Source organism: Aphelocoma coerulescens, chromosome 8 (genome assembly GCF_041296385.1).
Source record: "Aphelocoma coerulescens isolate FSJ_1873_10779 chromosome 8, UR_Acoe_1.0, whole genome shotgun sequence".
NCBI classification, from domain to species: domain Eukaryota; kingdom Metazoa; phylum Chordata; class Aves; order Passeriformes; family Corvidae; genus Aphelocoma; species Aphelocoma coerulescens.
Genome location: NC_091022.1, coordinates 22,126,593 through 22,142,653, shown reverse-complemented (window position 1 = coordinate 22,142,653; position 16,061 = coordinate 22,126,593). Strand labels below are relative to the sequence as shown.

Genomic DNA, 16,061 nt, shown 5'->3' with positions numbered 1-16,061 from the left:
GGGTCCAACCCCAGCCCTGCCACAGCTCCCATTGTGCTGCTGCTCACCTTTCACATAGCACTGGTGGGAGTGCTCCTGCAGCAGCGTGCAGTAAGTCACCAACTCCTTGTGCTTGTGGTCCAGCCAAGCAGCAGTTGGAGGACGTTCCAGAGACTGGGACCTGGAAAAGAGGAACCATGACCTGTAGTACCAATGAAGCACATTTTAGACTGTAAATAGCTCTGGTGCCAGTAAAGCGGAGCCTAGGGCATGCACAGGCAGTGGCTTCTACAATGTAGAGAGGCCAAGCCAAGTCAAGACGGCAGGGCTAGAGCCAGCCTCTTGTCAAGGAAACTCCTCTGGTTTTTGTCTAGGTACCAAGTATGGTTGGTATTACCTGAAAAAGATGTCCCGAGGAGGGCGGTGTGCCCGTGGGCTGACGAGCTGCTCCCGTAACAGCTCCAGAGAGCAGCTGTAGATGTAAATGGGGCAGCGAAACCGGCGGCACTCGCCCAGCTCAGACTGTGAGTTCTGGCGACAGAAGGAGATGTGCACATCTCTCCGGGAGGGGCCACTCTGCTCCCCAGGGTCATGGCTCACTTCTGCAAAAGAAACAATTCTAACACAAAGGTCTCTGATGATTCCTCGTTCCTGTCCGAGACATCACAGCTCTCACAGAAGCATCACGGTTAAGACATTGGGTTTTCAAGCTTCACCACTCACCCTCGCCCAGCACCCAACCACTCAGCCCTGTGCTTTGGCCACCTTGATCCCCTTCTTCACAGCCATGACTGCTCATCACCACCACCACTGCCTCCTGCAGCACCACAACCCTTCATCCTCACTGCAAGCATGGCTGATCTGCCCTAGGGGCTGTGCAATCAAATCCCATATACTTCAAGAACTGTGCCCTTCTCCCTAAGACAATGTGCTGCTGACAGTGCCAGTGTGGATCATGAAATGAGAGACACTGACTTTCCACTGCAGCCCACTACTGCCATTCCTAGTAGCTTCTATCTACCTGCAACCTCCTTGCCCACAAGGAACCAGCCTTAGGCCATGGGCACCCAACTCACATTACACTCCTTCATATCCCCATGAACATCACTGTGCCTCTTGTACTGACTCTGCTGGCTGCCAGGCAGGAGCTGCCAGGCTGCAGCAGCCTGTTATTCCTCCTGCTTTAATCTGCTCAACAGTATGCTCAAGAATAGCAAGGTGCTGTCAGTACCCTGGGCTGGTGTTATGCTGAGGGTTGGTAATGGCACTGCAGCATCCCTCTCTTCAGCCCTGACTCGCTCGGCACAGACAGGTCCCATGGTATCTTCTCCAGATCGACACTCATCTTTCGGAGATTTGTCCAGCCCACAAGCCATCAGCTTCTGTACATCTGAAGGAAAAGAAAATAAAATCATCCTCTGTCCAGTGAAAACAGCTTAACCCCTCAATCTACACTCCCAAGAGAGCAGATTTCCTGCTACCTCTTTGTGTGTAGAAGCAGTTTCACCTGAGCCTAGCAGACTTCACCAGTGACTCAGTGGAAGCCAGACCAGTGCCAATGCCCAGAAGCAGGGACTCTTCTAGACCATCCCGTTAGCAATCTCCTTACTCCATTCATTAACAACCCTACTGGGAAAACAGTCCAAATGGCTGCAGCCAGTAAACAACTCAACACCACATCCCCTGCCTGAAAACCCTATGTGGGCAGCACCACATCCAAGGAGAGAAGAGCAGGATATTCAACACCTGGCACTATTCTATTCCTGGCCATGTGGTGCAAAAAGACTGCACATAAACTCTGCTGTTCAATTTTCTCTCCACCCTACAAGAGCTGATCCTGGTTTTTCTGTTTTCCTGAGGAGATGCTTAGGACTGTTGCCTCCTCTTGCTCCCCACAACAGACCCCCTCACCTGAAAAGGTGGCTGGCAGGAAGGTCAGGAACACATGCTGTGGGTTGACCAGCTTGGCATAACATCGCCATTGAGGGGGAAAGGGCCCCATTGTGTCACTCAGCGTCACATCATCCTCAGGCAGCTCTGTGTTGCCAAGGCTCTGAGGGAAGAACAGAAGTTGGGTAAACTCATGGCATATGGCACAGGCCCACCTTGAGGCAGGGAGCAACCACACAGTGCAAGTTCTTCCATGACTGCTGGTTGACACAGTGCTGAAATCACCCTGGTCACCTCTGCACATTCTCAGAGCAGCCTGGCTCTAGAAGTCACCATTCTGGGAGCAGCCTGGCTCCAGGAGTATAGCACAACAGTCAGGAGATGCTTAGCCAGCTTTTCTGGGGCCGGTTCTGACCTCTAGGCAGTGACTGCCCATGGTTTCAGAGCAATCTGCAGCACAGCACCAGCGCTGCTGTAACAGGCTTGGCCCATAGTGAATGCAACTATCTACATACCTTCTAGACTCCTGCTTGACTTCAGCCACAGGATACAGCTTAAACTGCTGCCAAAGGTGGGGAAAAACAGCTGCCTTTCAATCTTTCTCAGCCCTTCTAACTCTCCTGCTCTTTAACAGCTGCTGCCTTGCATTCCGAGGGGGGTCAGGAGAAGGACAGCAGCACAGCAGTACCTGCAGAGTACTTGTGGAGCCAGTCATATCCCTGGTACCATTACTGCCAACAAGATGATAGGACGCAGAAGCATCCTGCTGCTCCAGGGTCCCAGAAGCTTTTAAGGTTTCTTCTGAAATGAAGCACAAAGAAAGCAACCTGAGAAACACCAGCTGAAGATGAGACTTGAAAGCAATGCTCCTGAAACAGCTCACTGCTCCTGGTGTCACTACTGCCACACTCCTGGTCCTTACCTCTGATCACAGGGAGCATGAAGGGGGGTTGATGGCCATCACGATCCCGCTGCAGAACCTGCTCCATGAAAGCCACATGATCGGCATCAGCCATGGGGATCTCCCGGTCACTGAGGTCATGCTGAAGGCAGCCGTGGAAGAGGTTTAATAGCATTTCATTGGGCACAAACGAAGAGTCCTTGGTCACCTCCTCATTCTCTGCTTCAAAATGGAACCATGGCAGCTTCAGAGACAGCATTTCCATAGCCACCATCCGCCCAGGACCCCAGGAGACAGCCCTTTGCAAAGCAACACTTCCACACAGCCAGGAATTTCCCCAGCACCTCTGCGACTTGGAGAGTGTTGAGGAGGCCCTGTAGTTTTGGCATCATTAGTTACCCTGCACTGACCCACTCTGCTACTGTAACTGTTGTGGAGATGCTGGGAGTACACACTAGAAACCATCACCACAAAGCAACTATCTAGGTTTAAGGATTTCAAAAGCAGCTCTTACAAATTATCATCCCAGGAAAGGCAGCAATATAGCTGGACAGCCCTGGGGCTGCAGATTTGGGAAGAACAGCATCAAGCTACTAAAAGAGGCATGACAGTGCTCACATGCTGCTGCCCAGGGAGAAAAGCACGTGGAGCAGGCTGCCCATAGGAGGGAGGACAAGGGGAGGCAGGTGGTAAAGAGGTACCTACCTTTTGTCAGCATTAGAAAGAACATTTCCACCTGCTGGCATCTGGGCAACAGCTTCATGAGGTTGAACTGGAATGGGATCTCATGCACTCGAAAGCCAGGCCCCATGTCTGGATCTGCAAGAGGGATGAACAGGACCACCAGAAAACAAACATCCCACAAACTGCTCTGGGAACTGTGACTTGTAACTGAGAACAGAGGAGCTCTTTCTTTACATCCTTTACAACTTCTGTAAAATCATTTGCTCAGGCACACCAGGCCTATTACTGAAGATATGAGCTCATATTCCACCTGCTCCTGAAGTCAGCTCCTCTCACAAAATTACAGAATGGTTGATGTTGGAAAGGTCATCTGGACCAACCCCCCTCAAGCAAGGTCACCTTGTCACCTCTCCAGCCTAGGCAGAAAAGCCTCAACGCTTTTTAGGCCTTCCCAGGATGAAGTAATTTCTCTGCCAGCTTAGCGTAAGTGCAACAAAGTGACCCACAGACATCAAAGTCTACAAAGTTGTCAAAATACCTGTTCCAGCTTCCAGGAACTTCTACAGGTCCTGAGACATTCAAGACCTAGCTGCTTCTTTGCTCCATCAAGCTTGCTAGGACATAGATGGTGGACTCACCTTCAGCAGCTTTGGTGTCTGAAGGAGGGCAGACCCACTCCTTGTTCTGGCACAGCTGGCTGATGTACTCAAAGGTCAGCATGGTGGCAATGCACGCAAGGTCCCGGGGGTACAGCTGCAATAAGCAGTCAAGGCTCACTTTGTGCAGAATTATTACCCACAAATGCAGAAGAAAAGAGTCTAAAAGTAAGGAGAGGGAACACCCATAAACCTGTTCCCTGAGTTGCCCTATTCTCACTGATGGCCCCCTCCTTCTCCACCAGCCCTTTAGCCTGTTTCCACCTTGCTCAGGAGGAGTGCTGGCAGTACTACCTGCAGTCCCTGCTCTGGTCCAGCTTGCTCCTCTCCAATGGAATGACTCTTCACAAAATAATTTGCATTTTCCCAGTTATCCCACAGCAGTGTCACATACACAGCACTGCAATCCAGAAACCTTTTATGGCCAGTGGCCAGTTCCTCTTTTAGAAGTCTCAGACTCTTCTGTGACCAGCATTCCCATACCTTCTGGCCCTCAGTATTTACCTGCAGTTTTGCGATGCATTAAAGCCTTCTCCCTCCTCAAAAGAGCCCATGCCCCTCCCCTTTCAGGGACTCACTGCTTTAGGTATTTTCTGGTAGGGCAAGCCATGGAGGTGCTTCCAGTTCTCAGCAGTACTGTGGACATGGCCACTCTGTGGCTCTACCCAGCACTCAGTGACCAGGTTCAGTTCTGTGTCCACTTCAATGGCCTCTACCTCTGTATCATTGTCATCATCTGTGGAAAAGCTGGAGGGAAATCAAAAGGAAAGTTCTGTGAGATGGCACAGAGCTAGTAGCCCACTGCAACTCCTCTCACAGCTGTGAGAGGAGCCACAGGAACCCAAGATTGGCAAGCGAAGCCCCAGCAATCTGGCGATCAATCCATGATAACTGGTTATCTCGACTAGATGGTGGAGGCCTCCCTCCTTTCCACACACACTGACTGCAAAAGGCAAGCCTGGAGCTGTGACTCCACTGCCAACCCTCCTTGGGAGCAGAACAGTGGCCTCACCTGTCCTTGGTGGAGGTAGAGTGGGGCGGGAAGAGGATGTACTGGACAACACAGGTGTGCTTCTCCCTGTCACTGCTGCTCTCAGTCGAGCCATCAATCTGGAGGGGAGACACTGCATGAGCCCTACCCAGTACCCCCTTACACAGCACAGCCCCATCACCCAGCTCCACTAGCAGTGGTGGAAAGAGGAAGCCTGTCCCAACCCCAAGAACTCCAGCACAGCATGACCCTACCAGCAAAGCAGCTCTTCATCTGCAGATGAAGGCAGAAAAATGCTCAAACCACAAGCTGCTTTACTTTCTCCCTATACATGTCAAGGGTGTGTGCTAGAAGCGGATGATAAATCCTATCACAGAAAGGTGAATCTATACCCAGAACCAGCAATGAGGGACTGTGTCCACAGGAGGACAGAACCCAGGCTCACCTGTATGGGCAGCTCCAGCACCATGTTGATAATTCCATCCCCACTGGATGCAAAGTGGAAACCCTCTGACAGACGAACCCTTGCAACAGAGAGGAAGTCAGACCTGCAGGACTTCTCCACCCATAGTGTAAGCTTTAAATGCAGGAATGACTGTACCCTTCACCCCAAAACACCGTCCTTCCCAAGACAGGGAGCTACACACAGGGAATGGGGAGATACAACACTGCCAGAACAGCCTGTGTGAAGATCAGCACACTCCAGGCACAGTAACACCTCTTGCCCTTCTGCATGTTTTCCAGGACTCTCATTCTCCTCAACTACAGCTGCAGAACTGGGTAAAGCACTGACCCAAGTGGCTCCAGAAGCTGTGTACAGGACCAAAACCCTGTGCAGCATAGCTTCAACTGTTACCTATAATAAGGCCTCAGGTCCACCTTTCTTTCCCTGTATCCCTATGACTAGCTTGGAGAAAGGACCCCTGCCAGGTGTGCAACTTACTCTGTGAGTGTGGAAAGGAGCTGGGCCACAGCAGTGATGGGTACAGCCGGTGCCAGCCCTGACTGGACACTCCAGATCCAGCGCTGGTGATAGAAGTAGCGGGACAGTGAGGCCAGGGTTGAAGAGGCAGTGCGATTGGCCACCATGGTGAGGGGACCAGACACGGGGGGATGCTCCAGGTTGAGAATGAAGGGGGCTCGATAGTCAGAAGGCAGCTTCTCATACCTAGGAGAGGGCAGAAGTGTGGCATGCTGAGATGGAAAAAATGTATTTTTTTTCTGTTCAGAGTCAGAGCTATCTGGATTCACAACCCACTTGCTGGGCCCAGGACAGCGTCTTCCAGCAGCAGAACATGGCTGGCCCAGCACAGGATCCTGCTCAGACAGCAGTAACTAAATTTACTTCTATATCATATTTAATTAGGAGTGACAAATCTCTCTGTCCACAAGGAACCCCTGCTGCAACTCACAGCCATGCAACCCAAACCCACCCCAACAAGCACCAGTTTCATCCACAGCACTGTCATCCTACAACTGACAGCACCATGCACAGACCTTCCCCTTTTCCAGTTCCCAGGGTAAGGGGGCTGTGCTGACAGCCTGGTACTCCATCACTACCTGATAAGCAGCTTCTCCAATGGTTTGTGCAGCACAACAAGGCAGGGTCTGTCTGAGAGGGCTGACTGGGCCCCAGCCACAGGTGGAGATTTGGAGGGAGAACTACTGCCCAACATTTTCCTCTTTGCTTTTGGAGTTGCCTCCTTGCTCTGAACCCTGTGGGGAAAGCGCAGCTGCAAGATTCGGTCCCGTAAGTCTTCCACTATCTGTCATGGCAAAAGCAAAAGGTAAACATGAGCAACTTTGCCTGGAGACATAAACTACTCAAAGTAAGTGTCTAGAACAAGAGCTTGACCAAAAGGAATACAACACTCCTTGAATACACAGAAGAGCAGAAGTTAAAGGTCATTTTACTTCTGAGGCACTAGCAAGACCAAGATCAAGATGACACAAGGCTCTTTGGTCCCTATTTTAACAACTGCAAGTATTTTTAAAAGCAAAAGGAACGTTAAAAAACCCCCAAGACTATTTCAAGGCTGAAGAAGTTGCCTTCCAAAACTCAGATTAAAAACAAATTAATTGCATGCCAGCTCCTCCACAGAAACAGTCCAAGCACCCACCCTCATTCTTCCCTCCTCCTCTCCTCAACAGCCCACAGTAAATGTAAACTAGTCCATATCAGCTGTGGGAACAGTCTGGCTCTGTCTTATGTATTCCCTCACTGTTGTGTTCATTTGTCAAACCTTTATGGCAAAAGGTTTCAGGAGCCTGGGTTATTTTTTAGGTTAACTTTTTCCAAGATACTTTCACAATGACTTCCTGATTACTCTTTTTAGCTTTTAGCAGCTCTGAATATGGTTCTACCCATGCCAGCATCTGATTCCCACAATAGCCCAGCGTTTTATATGAAATTTCTACAGTTAGGTTTCTTCCATGATCTTTGTTCAACTTTTTTCAATTTTTATTACCATTGTAGGCAAACAGAAGAACAGCAGCTCTCCATCTTCCTCAGCACTAATTATTTCAGTAACTTTTCCCATCATTACTATGTCTTTTTCAAGGAAAGGAATGTCCCCAAACCCAAATGTTAAACAAGAGCTCTTTCCTGCACTATCCTGCCACTTGGGACCCCTTTGTGGTTTCATATTGATATCACAGAATCACTAACTGTGTTTAAGCTCTCAAATCCCTGTTTTGCAGTTATCCATACTGCCCTCCAGTCACCATTGTGCTGCTTACGTGTCACCAAAGCACAAAGGTTGAAATAGCTTTGTGCCACCTGCACATTTCCCCAGCTCAGTACCTGTTACCTTTCTGCAAATGAATTCCCTATCCTTTGACTAGAAAAAAAGATTGGGAAAATCACAAACAGCTTCTGCTGTGATGAAACAGAGCACTTTTTCAATTTCCTCACTTTGTTCTCCAAGCCAGTTTCTGTTTTATGACACCTCATTCCTACAGTTCTACACTTGTGCCCTACACAGTCTCACCTAAAGCTTTCTGAAAGTCAACTGTATGAGTTGCTTTCCTTCCCTTCAGCATTGGAAATTTGAATTGCTCAGCACAAAAACCTCTTTTCCTTAAACAAAGCAGGCTAAGTCCTACTGCCATCCTCCACACTGGGTAGTTAATCAGCCCTACGGCAGGCAAAAAAAAAAAAATATTGTGGATGATACAATTTATGACCTACATACAGCTCCTCCTGCAATGACCTGAAGCTTGTCCACAGCTGCTGGGTATGGCACTTGTCTCACACCTTCTACATGAAATAGATAATGATTTGTACCTGCCAGAGGGAACTCCTTCACAAAAACCTTTCACTTGGCATTACTAAGCCCACATGTTGGCCCAGCAACCAGTGCCCAAGTCCTGGATCCCCTAAAGACATAAAAGGGCAGATCTGCCAGAGTGCCAGAACCTTTAGTATTATCTGGGTTCATTATCTCAGAAAGAGATGGTCCTTCCCATGTTTGTCAGCTTCTCCTCAGACTAATCTCTAACACTAAACCTAAGTTAGACAAACCAAAGATTTCTTTCATGAAGATAAAAGACCTAGATTTAATGATAAACTTCTTGTTCATATTAAAAAGTTCACACAGTTTAATAGCAGGGCATCTTTCTCATACTTATGCTTTAACTAGGAACACTTAGACTTGTCTCAGCCATTGTAACTGGTGGTAAACTCCACCTTCTGCATCTGACTGGGGCAGCCCATTTCTTTTGATACAAAAAGGTTATTAAAAGTCTTTCTGGCAGACTTTTATCCTGAAAACATTTCCTAGGTACTAATTTTTTTTCTCTCCCTGTACTGCTTATGTGGGGCATTGTTTGCATTTTAACTATTAACTTCCTCCCTGCCCAAGAGATTCAATATACATGTACTGGAAGAGACAGCCCAGGGAACGTGTAGCACATCTATCACAGAGGTCTCTGCAGATGAGTCAGACAAGTATCTGCTGTTCTTTACAGATGGTATTGATTGTGCTTTGGCCAGAAGGATAGACTAGATAACCTTTGAGTCATTTCAAGCCCCACAGTTTAATTAAGCAGTGGGAAAAACATCCATGTGACCAGCTATGCTATTGATCCTCGAGTCTTTGGGTTTAGATCTTTCATAGACTTAACAAAGAAAGTTTGTCCCAACTGACCCTTTCTGTTACAACAGATTCAAACCCATCTAAGCCTTAACACAGTAGTTACTTATTAGAGGGTAGCTGCCCAGTGTTGCCTGTGATCTACCCACCGTTTCCACATTCAGAAGACAGCCAGCTCTCACCTTGTTCCTGGCCTGTGCAGGTGTGCCAATGGGGAACCCCAGCCGGAGAACCATGCAGGGAGCTTTGGAGATGATTCGTACCACATAGAACGAGGAAGGGGTAAGATCCTCAGACCTAGGGAGGAGGGATTAGGACAAGGCTGAAATGGCATGGATCTTGCTGCTCTATCATGCCAGACCAAGCAGAGGTCTGCTCCACAGAGGCAAACAGCCCACACAACTTCACAGTACCACATATCAGTTCTAGCATGCAGAAACCACCCTAGCTGGCTTCCCTCTCCCTCTGGGCTGTGCCTGGAACACAATGGAACAGTTCAGAAACTGCAGGATTTCATACTCCCTTGTCTAGCTCTCCTCCTCTCCTGTAAACATCTGCTTCAGGCCCATCACCACATACTGGTCTAACCAGATTCTTGGTCTGGCCACACGCCTGATTCCCCACATGGCACTGTGTCAGAGCCACTCACCCATGGATCAGCTTGACGTAGGAGTAGCCCTCCACCAGCACAAAGCTGCTCCAGTCCCGCAGCAGGGACGTGAGCGCCGAGTGGGAGATGCGGCACTGGATGGTGCTGTAGCGGCCGTTGTTGCCCGGCGTGTGCAGGTGCTTGGGCACAGGCCTGCAGGGTGGGCAGAAAGTCATTTCAGAGCTGCAGTTTCTCTTCTTCCCCCAAAACCCACAGAGGCTTTGCTGGATCCATCCTACTCTGACTGGTCTATCAGCCTTTTTCCTCCACAGCAGCCAACAAACAAGCACCTTCCCTAATCTCACAGTGGAGAGAGCCACACTCCCTGAGTGCACTGGAATCTCCACACCACAGAAAGCACATCCCTTGTATGCCATCTCCCTCCATGCAATAGATGACTATTATTCACATAACTCTGTAACTAGGACCAGCCTCAGGTAGGCAGTGCTTTTGGGAAAGACATTTTCCAGCAGCAAACAAAAGCATGTGGGTTAGCTCCCAAATGAATGGTCCCATACCCCCTGCAATCAGGAAATCAAAATTCAAGAGGGATCTGAGAAACAATTTATCTTCCCACTCTCAACAAAGATGACTTCTTAACCTACTGTCCCTCTCAGATAAACAAACCTTCAGCATCCATCAGGCTCCACTAGTGAAACCCTTCCCTTGGCCATAGGCACCTGCAAAAGAGCTGCAACTCCTCAGCTGGGCTGAACTGGACACCCTGCTTTCCTAGGCTGGCCCACAGTGTGCACATGAGCTCAGCCCTGACCATTACATACGTGTCATGCTCCAGAAGGATGACTATACGATGCATGTGTAGCCATCTCTGCCAGAAGTTGGCATCCATGGAAAGGATAGGCTTCCAGTAGGAGGCAAATTGGGAATGGCTTGAGTCAGACCCACTGTGCTGCAGAGATAACACCTGAGAAAATGACAGGACAATATTCAGCATGAAAGTGCTCTACTCAGAGAAAGAATTTCTCTAGCAGCTGAGCTGTTGTAGGCCAAGAAGGCCACATCCCTGGCTTTGGGTAATTTCCTCTGAACAGAGTAAGTCTGCTCACATTGAAATGCAGTACAGCGTAAGCAAAAATAAATTAGGCTCCTGAAATGTCAAGATAATTAGGAATTTAACTACTTAGCATCAAGTAAATCAACTACAAAAAAGATGGCATATGTAACTGTGTGCCTTCTGACTGAGAGGGGGATATATGGCTTGTGTCAGCAAAGTAATTAAACACTGAGATTACTCATCTGAGAGTGCTCAGGCAAATAGGGTGCCAGAATGGGTGGCATTGGGCAACTCTAAGAGGTTTGTAAGGTGACACTGATTCCACCAACTATAGCAACACTGCTGACATAGAAATACAGTGGTGGTTAGCCACAAGATGGGATGTTCCAGATATACTTTAGGATACATAACCCTACACAGGGAAAATGCACTAGGCAAATCTAAATAAGGACTTAAACAGTAAAACAAAAGGAATAATTCTCTGAAATTAATGCATCCCTAACTTTAATATCTGCTAGTCCTCTTCCATCTATGCCAAAGACACTGGTAGCAGGGAACAGATAATATGCTGGCTCTTCTGCTTAGTGAGCTTCAATGAGTTTGAATTTTGCAGTGGAAACTATTAGCTCATATTTTGTTTCGTTTCTGCTGTGCAGATGGCAAGTATCTCTCTTGCACCTTCCACATGAGTGCTCAGAGCAATGAGCCTATTAAACAACTATTCAGCACATCGTGTATCTTCACCTGACAGTACTGAGCTACATCTCCAGGGCAGTGGTTGCACTGCCAGCAGCAACTCCAGGCCTATGGGGTGTCCACGAAAAAGCACAGCAAAAACAAGCGTGTCAGCCTTCCCATTGGTCTCACACATCACAGCACTACAGAAGGGTTTAGAGCACACTTAGGAGACTCGCTGTTGGGCTTAGAGCTGTAGCTGCATCAATGGAGACATAGGGTGATGTCTCAGAGGGGGAAATGCATGGCATGGGATGTTGACTGTACCACACCCGAACTCTCTGACTCAGCAGGATAAGATGAAGACAAAATGAGCAAGAGATGAAGCCTGAGTACAAGAACAGGCAGGGGAGACAACCTGTCCCACATTAGAGAGAGAGGGAACATACCGGAGTGGTGGATCCTGGGGGGATGTAGAACAGGGGCACCCCATTCTTGGTGCTCTCAGGAATGGTAAAGTGTTCTGGGACTGTGTCAAAAGACTGCAGATGTACCAGCATCTGATCTGTCTGGTTGATGCTATAAAAGAAGAGGCAGTTAGCCACAAAAGCCTGTGCTCTCGCCCTTGCTGCCCCAGTCAGCACAGAGCTTGCACACACAGCATGCCCTATGTACTGGGAGCCCATCTACACCAACAGAGCTTCCTTGGGAAATGCTGGAACTCCATGCCCAAGTACAGTGTGTTAAAGGGGCTTCGGTGTAGCAGCCTCATCCACACAGAGGATGCACAGAGTTGGAAATGAAGTGCTAGAAAAGGAATCTGCCAAATAGTTGGATGTAACAGTCACCCTGGCCGGGAAATGTTTATGACCCCAGGCACTTCAGCCCCAGAGATGTGTGATGTGTTTGCTGCTCCCAGTGTGACCACACAGCACAGCTGCATGGGTGTGCTGTAAGAACACATGACCTCCATGGGATGGCAGTCAGAGGTAAGGTTTGCATCCAGGATCCAGATTCAGGAGCAGCCACACCATCACCCTGAAGCATCCTTACAAACTAGATCACAGACCAGTTTGAGTCTTTTCCTTGGCTAGACAACAAGTTTGTTACCAGTCATGTCCTCTCCTCAGAGCACATTCCTTCTGAACCCTGGGTTGGGATGGCCACCTGCAAAAGCCTCATGCCAAGGAAGGAATTACTTGTTTACACTGGGCACTGGAAACTGCTGGGCATGGTCCAGCTCACCTCTGCAAGGTGTTCCAGAAGCGCCGGATGACTGTGGTGCGGTACAGACTGGTGATAGGCTTCCTCATGGTGCAACTGATGTCATGCAAAATGTCATAGCTTCCCTCCATTGTCACTTCCACCCAAGTGCTGCGTTTTGATGGGTCCAGGGGCCAAGGTGTCACGGCTAAGTACTCAATCCTCATGTTATGCTTCCAAAGCAGCACCAGTTTCACCTCCAGCTGAGACCCACCTGCATGGGAGCAGAAGAGCAAGTTCAGGTGTTTGCTCCATACACATCTGAGCTTCACCTCTGACCAGAGATTCATGAGTACCATGAGATCGTTTGATTACTGAGGGGAACAAAGTGATCTAACAACTGTTTGCTTTAGCTGAAGTCACTCTCTCTCCTCACTTAACGGAGGCTTTGCTTGCACTGAGGTGTTTGGTGAAGAGTTCTCAATTCTTTAAGTGTACATGTAATACCTGCACTAGGGAAGGAATCTGAAACTCAGAGGAAGAGCTGACATTTGCAATGGGCTCTCTTCTTCACAACCTCATCTTTGTTTCCAAGAAAACTACTGCTTTGCACAGATGAGCAGGGCCATTAAACTGTAAAGTTTTGTCATCCACACTGCACAGAGTTAATCCGTCCCATTGCAGAAACACAGCCATCTGACGGACACAGATCATAAACAACCTGGAAGGTGAGGCCTAATTCTTGAATTAATCTCTATTCATCCTGCACAGACTGTATTTCATGAAATCTAGAACTTCAGTCTTCAAAGCTTCTCACCACGTTTACATTCTCTTCCCAAAGTTGTTAAGAATGAATATTCACCTATTCTTCAACCTGTACATTTTTACCTTTTCCTTTCAGCAAACCTGTCTAATAAGATTAACACTAACACCTGACAGCAGGCCTCGCTGAGCCAAAAGAGCAGAGACCTGTCCCACTCCTGCTGACTGTGCATGTGTATTTGTACTGAAACATCCCAGGGAAACACATGACCACGCTGCGATTTCAGCTGCTCGATCATCTATTCTATGTCCATCTGGCTCTGTACTTTGCCAGACTTGCAGCGTTTGTGTGATAAGTGATTGGATGTGCTGGAAACCTTCTGGACAGATCATCAGCCTGGATGCTCTGTTTCCTGCAGAGTTGCATTTGCTGCTGTCAGAGGCACATCATGTCATCCCCTTCACAGGCTGATTGAGCTCCACTTTAAAGCCATCTTTTTGCTCTCACGGTCCCTGCTGGGAGGTTCCCTCAGAGCACTCTTCCCCCATCAATGTTTAGAAGAAACCTTACAGAGTACATGCCAAATTCATGCTTGGTTGTTCTTTTGATTAAATCATTTTTATTCTGAGAAGCTTTTATTTCCATAACATTGACAGGGAGTGTGCACTACCAATAAATCCTTACTCAGTTTCAGCTGTTACTGTGACAGAACATTCATTCCCCTTAACAGACCCAGACCTTCCTATACATTAAGAACTCACCTTTCTTAAAAAAAGATGATCAGAAGTGTATACTGTATTTTACCTGTACTTCATCTGGGGGATTAGTAGGATTTTATTTCAGGTCACTAATATTTTATACAATGGATGGTTTGTGTTATTATAATTGCACTTGCCAGGATTGCACCATCTGTTGTTTCCTATGAAGATTGTCTAGTTTATCAGAGAGGCTAAACAAGAATTTATAAATTCATCTCTTTTTATTTCATACTGCCACCTCACTCTTATTGCTTTAGGGCTCATCCACTGCTTTCTGCACAATATTTTTGTTCTCATAATAAAGCCTTTCTACTTCGTCAACAGAAAACATGATAAGTAAATTCCCACATTTTTGCTTAGATCATAAATGAAAATATTTCCAATTTTCACCTCTGTTTCCATTAGTCATCCTGGCTTCACTCCTATGATCCCACACAAGCAAAACTAAAAACACTGGCAAAATATTTACTTAGTTTGAAGTTACACGTAGATGAATCTTCAGCTTTTTCTTACTGCAAAGTAATCTCTTTTTGTTCCTGACTTTATAGCTAATAAAATTCTTCCTACTTTGATTTCCTTCACAAAGTCCAACTCTGTTTTTTTAGAAAACTCACTTTGTCTTCCCGATTCCTGTCGCTAGAGAATAGCCATTCTCACTGGCCAGCTAGTGCCCAGCCATTTTTGGTGCTGGACTGATTCACAGAGGAAGATGATGTTTTGAAAACCATCCTCCAGGCTGCCCTCAACACAAAATGGTGAGAATTTTTTTTTTGCTACAGAGGGAGATCCCCTGACAGTGTTCCAGAAAGTAAAAGAGCTGGACTCAATTATGCACCATGGCCCTGAAGCTTCTTTTCCTTCCATACTTTCCAATCCTTTTCCTTTCACAAGTACTTCTGCATTCCTAACTAACCAAGCTGCCTCCTAAATACCTAAATATATAAAAATCAAATAGTGAGGGTAACCAGAACACTTATAAATATCACAAACAACATCTACAGGCAACTCTGAGCACAAAGCTAGCTATTTAATCTATTTTGTCTTTGGTAAAGTGAAGGAGAAAAGCGACAGTGTCAAAGTCCACAACTGCACTTTTTTCCTCTCACTTCACAGCCAGCTGGCTCCTTACCAGCCTTTAATTGGCAAGTGTTGGCAATCCAGGTTAATTAACTGTTCTTTGTTATCCACTTCTCTGTAGAATGGCTCAGAGAGCCCTGATTAGGCAAACATGCTTTTCCTTAGCAAAGGCAGTGCTAAATGTCTAAATGTCTTAATCATTTCTCAACTCTACTTTTACATGTTAGCTCAGCAAATTTTTAAGCAACTCCCCAGAGCATTTAGCCTTTCCAAAGTATTAAGTAACATTATCTGCTACTAGTCTGAAGGTTGCATAGAAGTACACTCTATATTTCTGATACCTCTGACATTTCAATTTCAAATTCTTCTAAAAAATACACAGAAAGTATTTCTGGCTCAAGGAGCCCCTGAGCCACAAAGAGCTAGAGAGGGCTCAAAGGAAGAAAAAAGGAAAGCAGAATAGAGATTATCATCCTGTATGTTTATCCTGCTCTTACTCCTCCCTGTGCACCTGCCCACAGCTATTCACCACAGAAGGTAACTCTGACCCAGCAGCTGCTCTTCTGCTCTCTGCTCTTGTAAAAATGGGAGACCAATCCATTTAGCACTCCAAGGAGTAAAAGCCAGTAGGCAAATACCTGGAGGAAAATGCAGGGAGCATGGTAACATGTTGTGATATTTCTAATACATTCCTCCAGAGTGCAGGAATTCACTGCTTTACAATAT

The 16,061-nt window shown here is 47.2% G+C and overlaps 1 protein-coding gene across 9 annotated transcripts in view; it reads right to left on the bottom strand.

Moving 5' to 3' along the window:
* Positions 1-16,061, bottom strand: part of SZT2 (SZT2 subunit of KICSTOR complex) — a 54,678-nt gene that overhangs the window by 29,018 nt on the left and 9,599 nt on the right. For 6 of the 9 annotated variants that reach the window (XM_069023135.1, XM_069023137.1, XM_069023138.1 and 3 more), the window contains exons 10-27: positions 12,780-13,011; positions 11,984-12,113; positions 10,627-10,769; positions 9,845-9,997; positions 9,378-9,492; positions 6,662-6,867; positions 6,045-6,269; positions 5,547-5,625; positions 5,123-5,220; positions 4,689-4,857; positions 4,093-4,207; positions 3,476-3,589; positions 2,792-2,992; positions 2,558-2,670; positions 1,891-2,032; positions 1,211-1,369; positions 377-581; positions 48-160 (exon numbers count right to left, since the gene is read on the bottom strand). In XM_069023135.1, coding sequence (XP_068879236.1) covers positions 48-160; positions 377-581; positions 1,211-1,369; positions 1,891-2,032; positions 2,558-2,670; positions 2,792-2,992; positions 3,476-3,589; positions 4,093-4,207; positions 4,689-4,857; positions 5,123-5,220; positions 5,547-5,625; positions 6,045-6,269; positions 6,662-6,867; positions 9,378-9,492; positions 9,845-9,997; positions 10,627-10,769; positions 11,984-12,113; positions 12,780-13,011 — 2,712 coding nt within the window. The remainder of the gene's footprint in view (positions 1-47; positions 161-376; positions 582-1,210; positions 1,370-1,890; positions 2,033-2,557; positions 2,671-2,791; positions 2,993-3,475; positions 3,590-4,092; positions 4,208-4,688; positions 4,858-5,122; positions 5,221-5,546; positions 5,626-6,044; positions 6,270-6,661; positions 6,868-9,377; positions 9,493-9,844; positions 9,998-10,626; positions 10,770-11,983; positions 12,114-12,779; positions 13,012-16,061) is intronic. The other 3 variants (XM_069023136.1, XM_069023143.1, XM_069023141.1) reach the window with 1 other exon arrangement.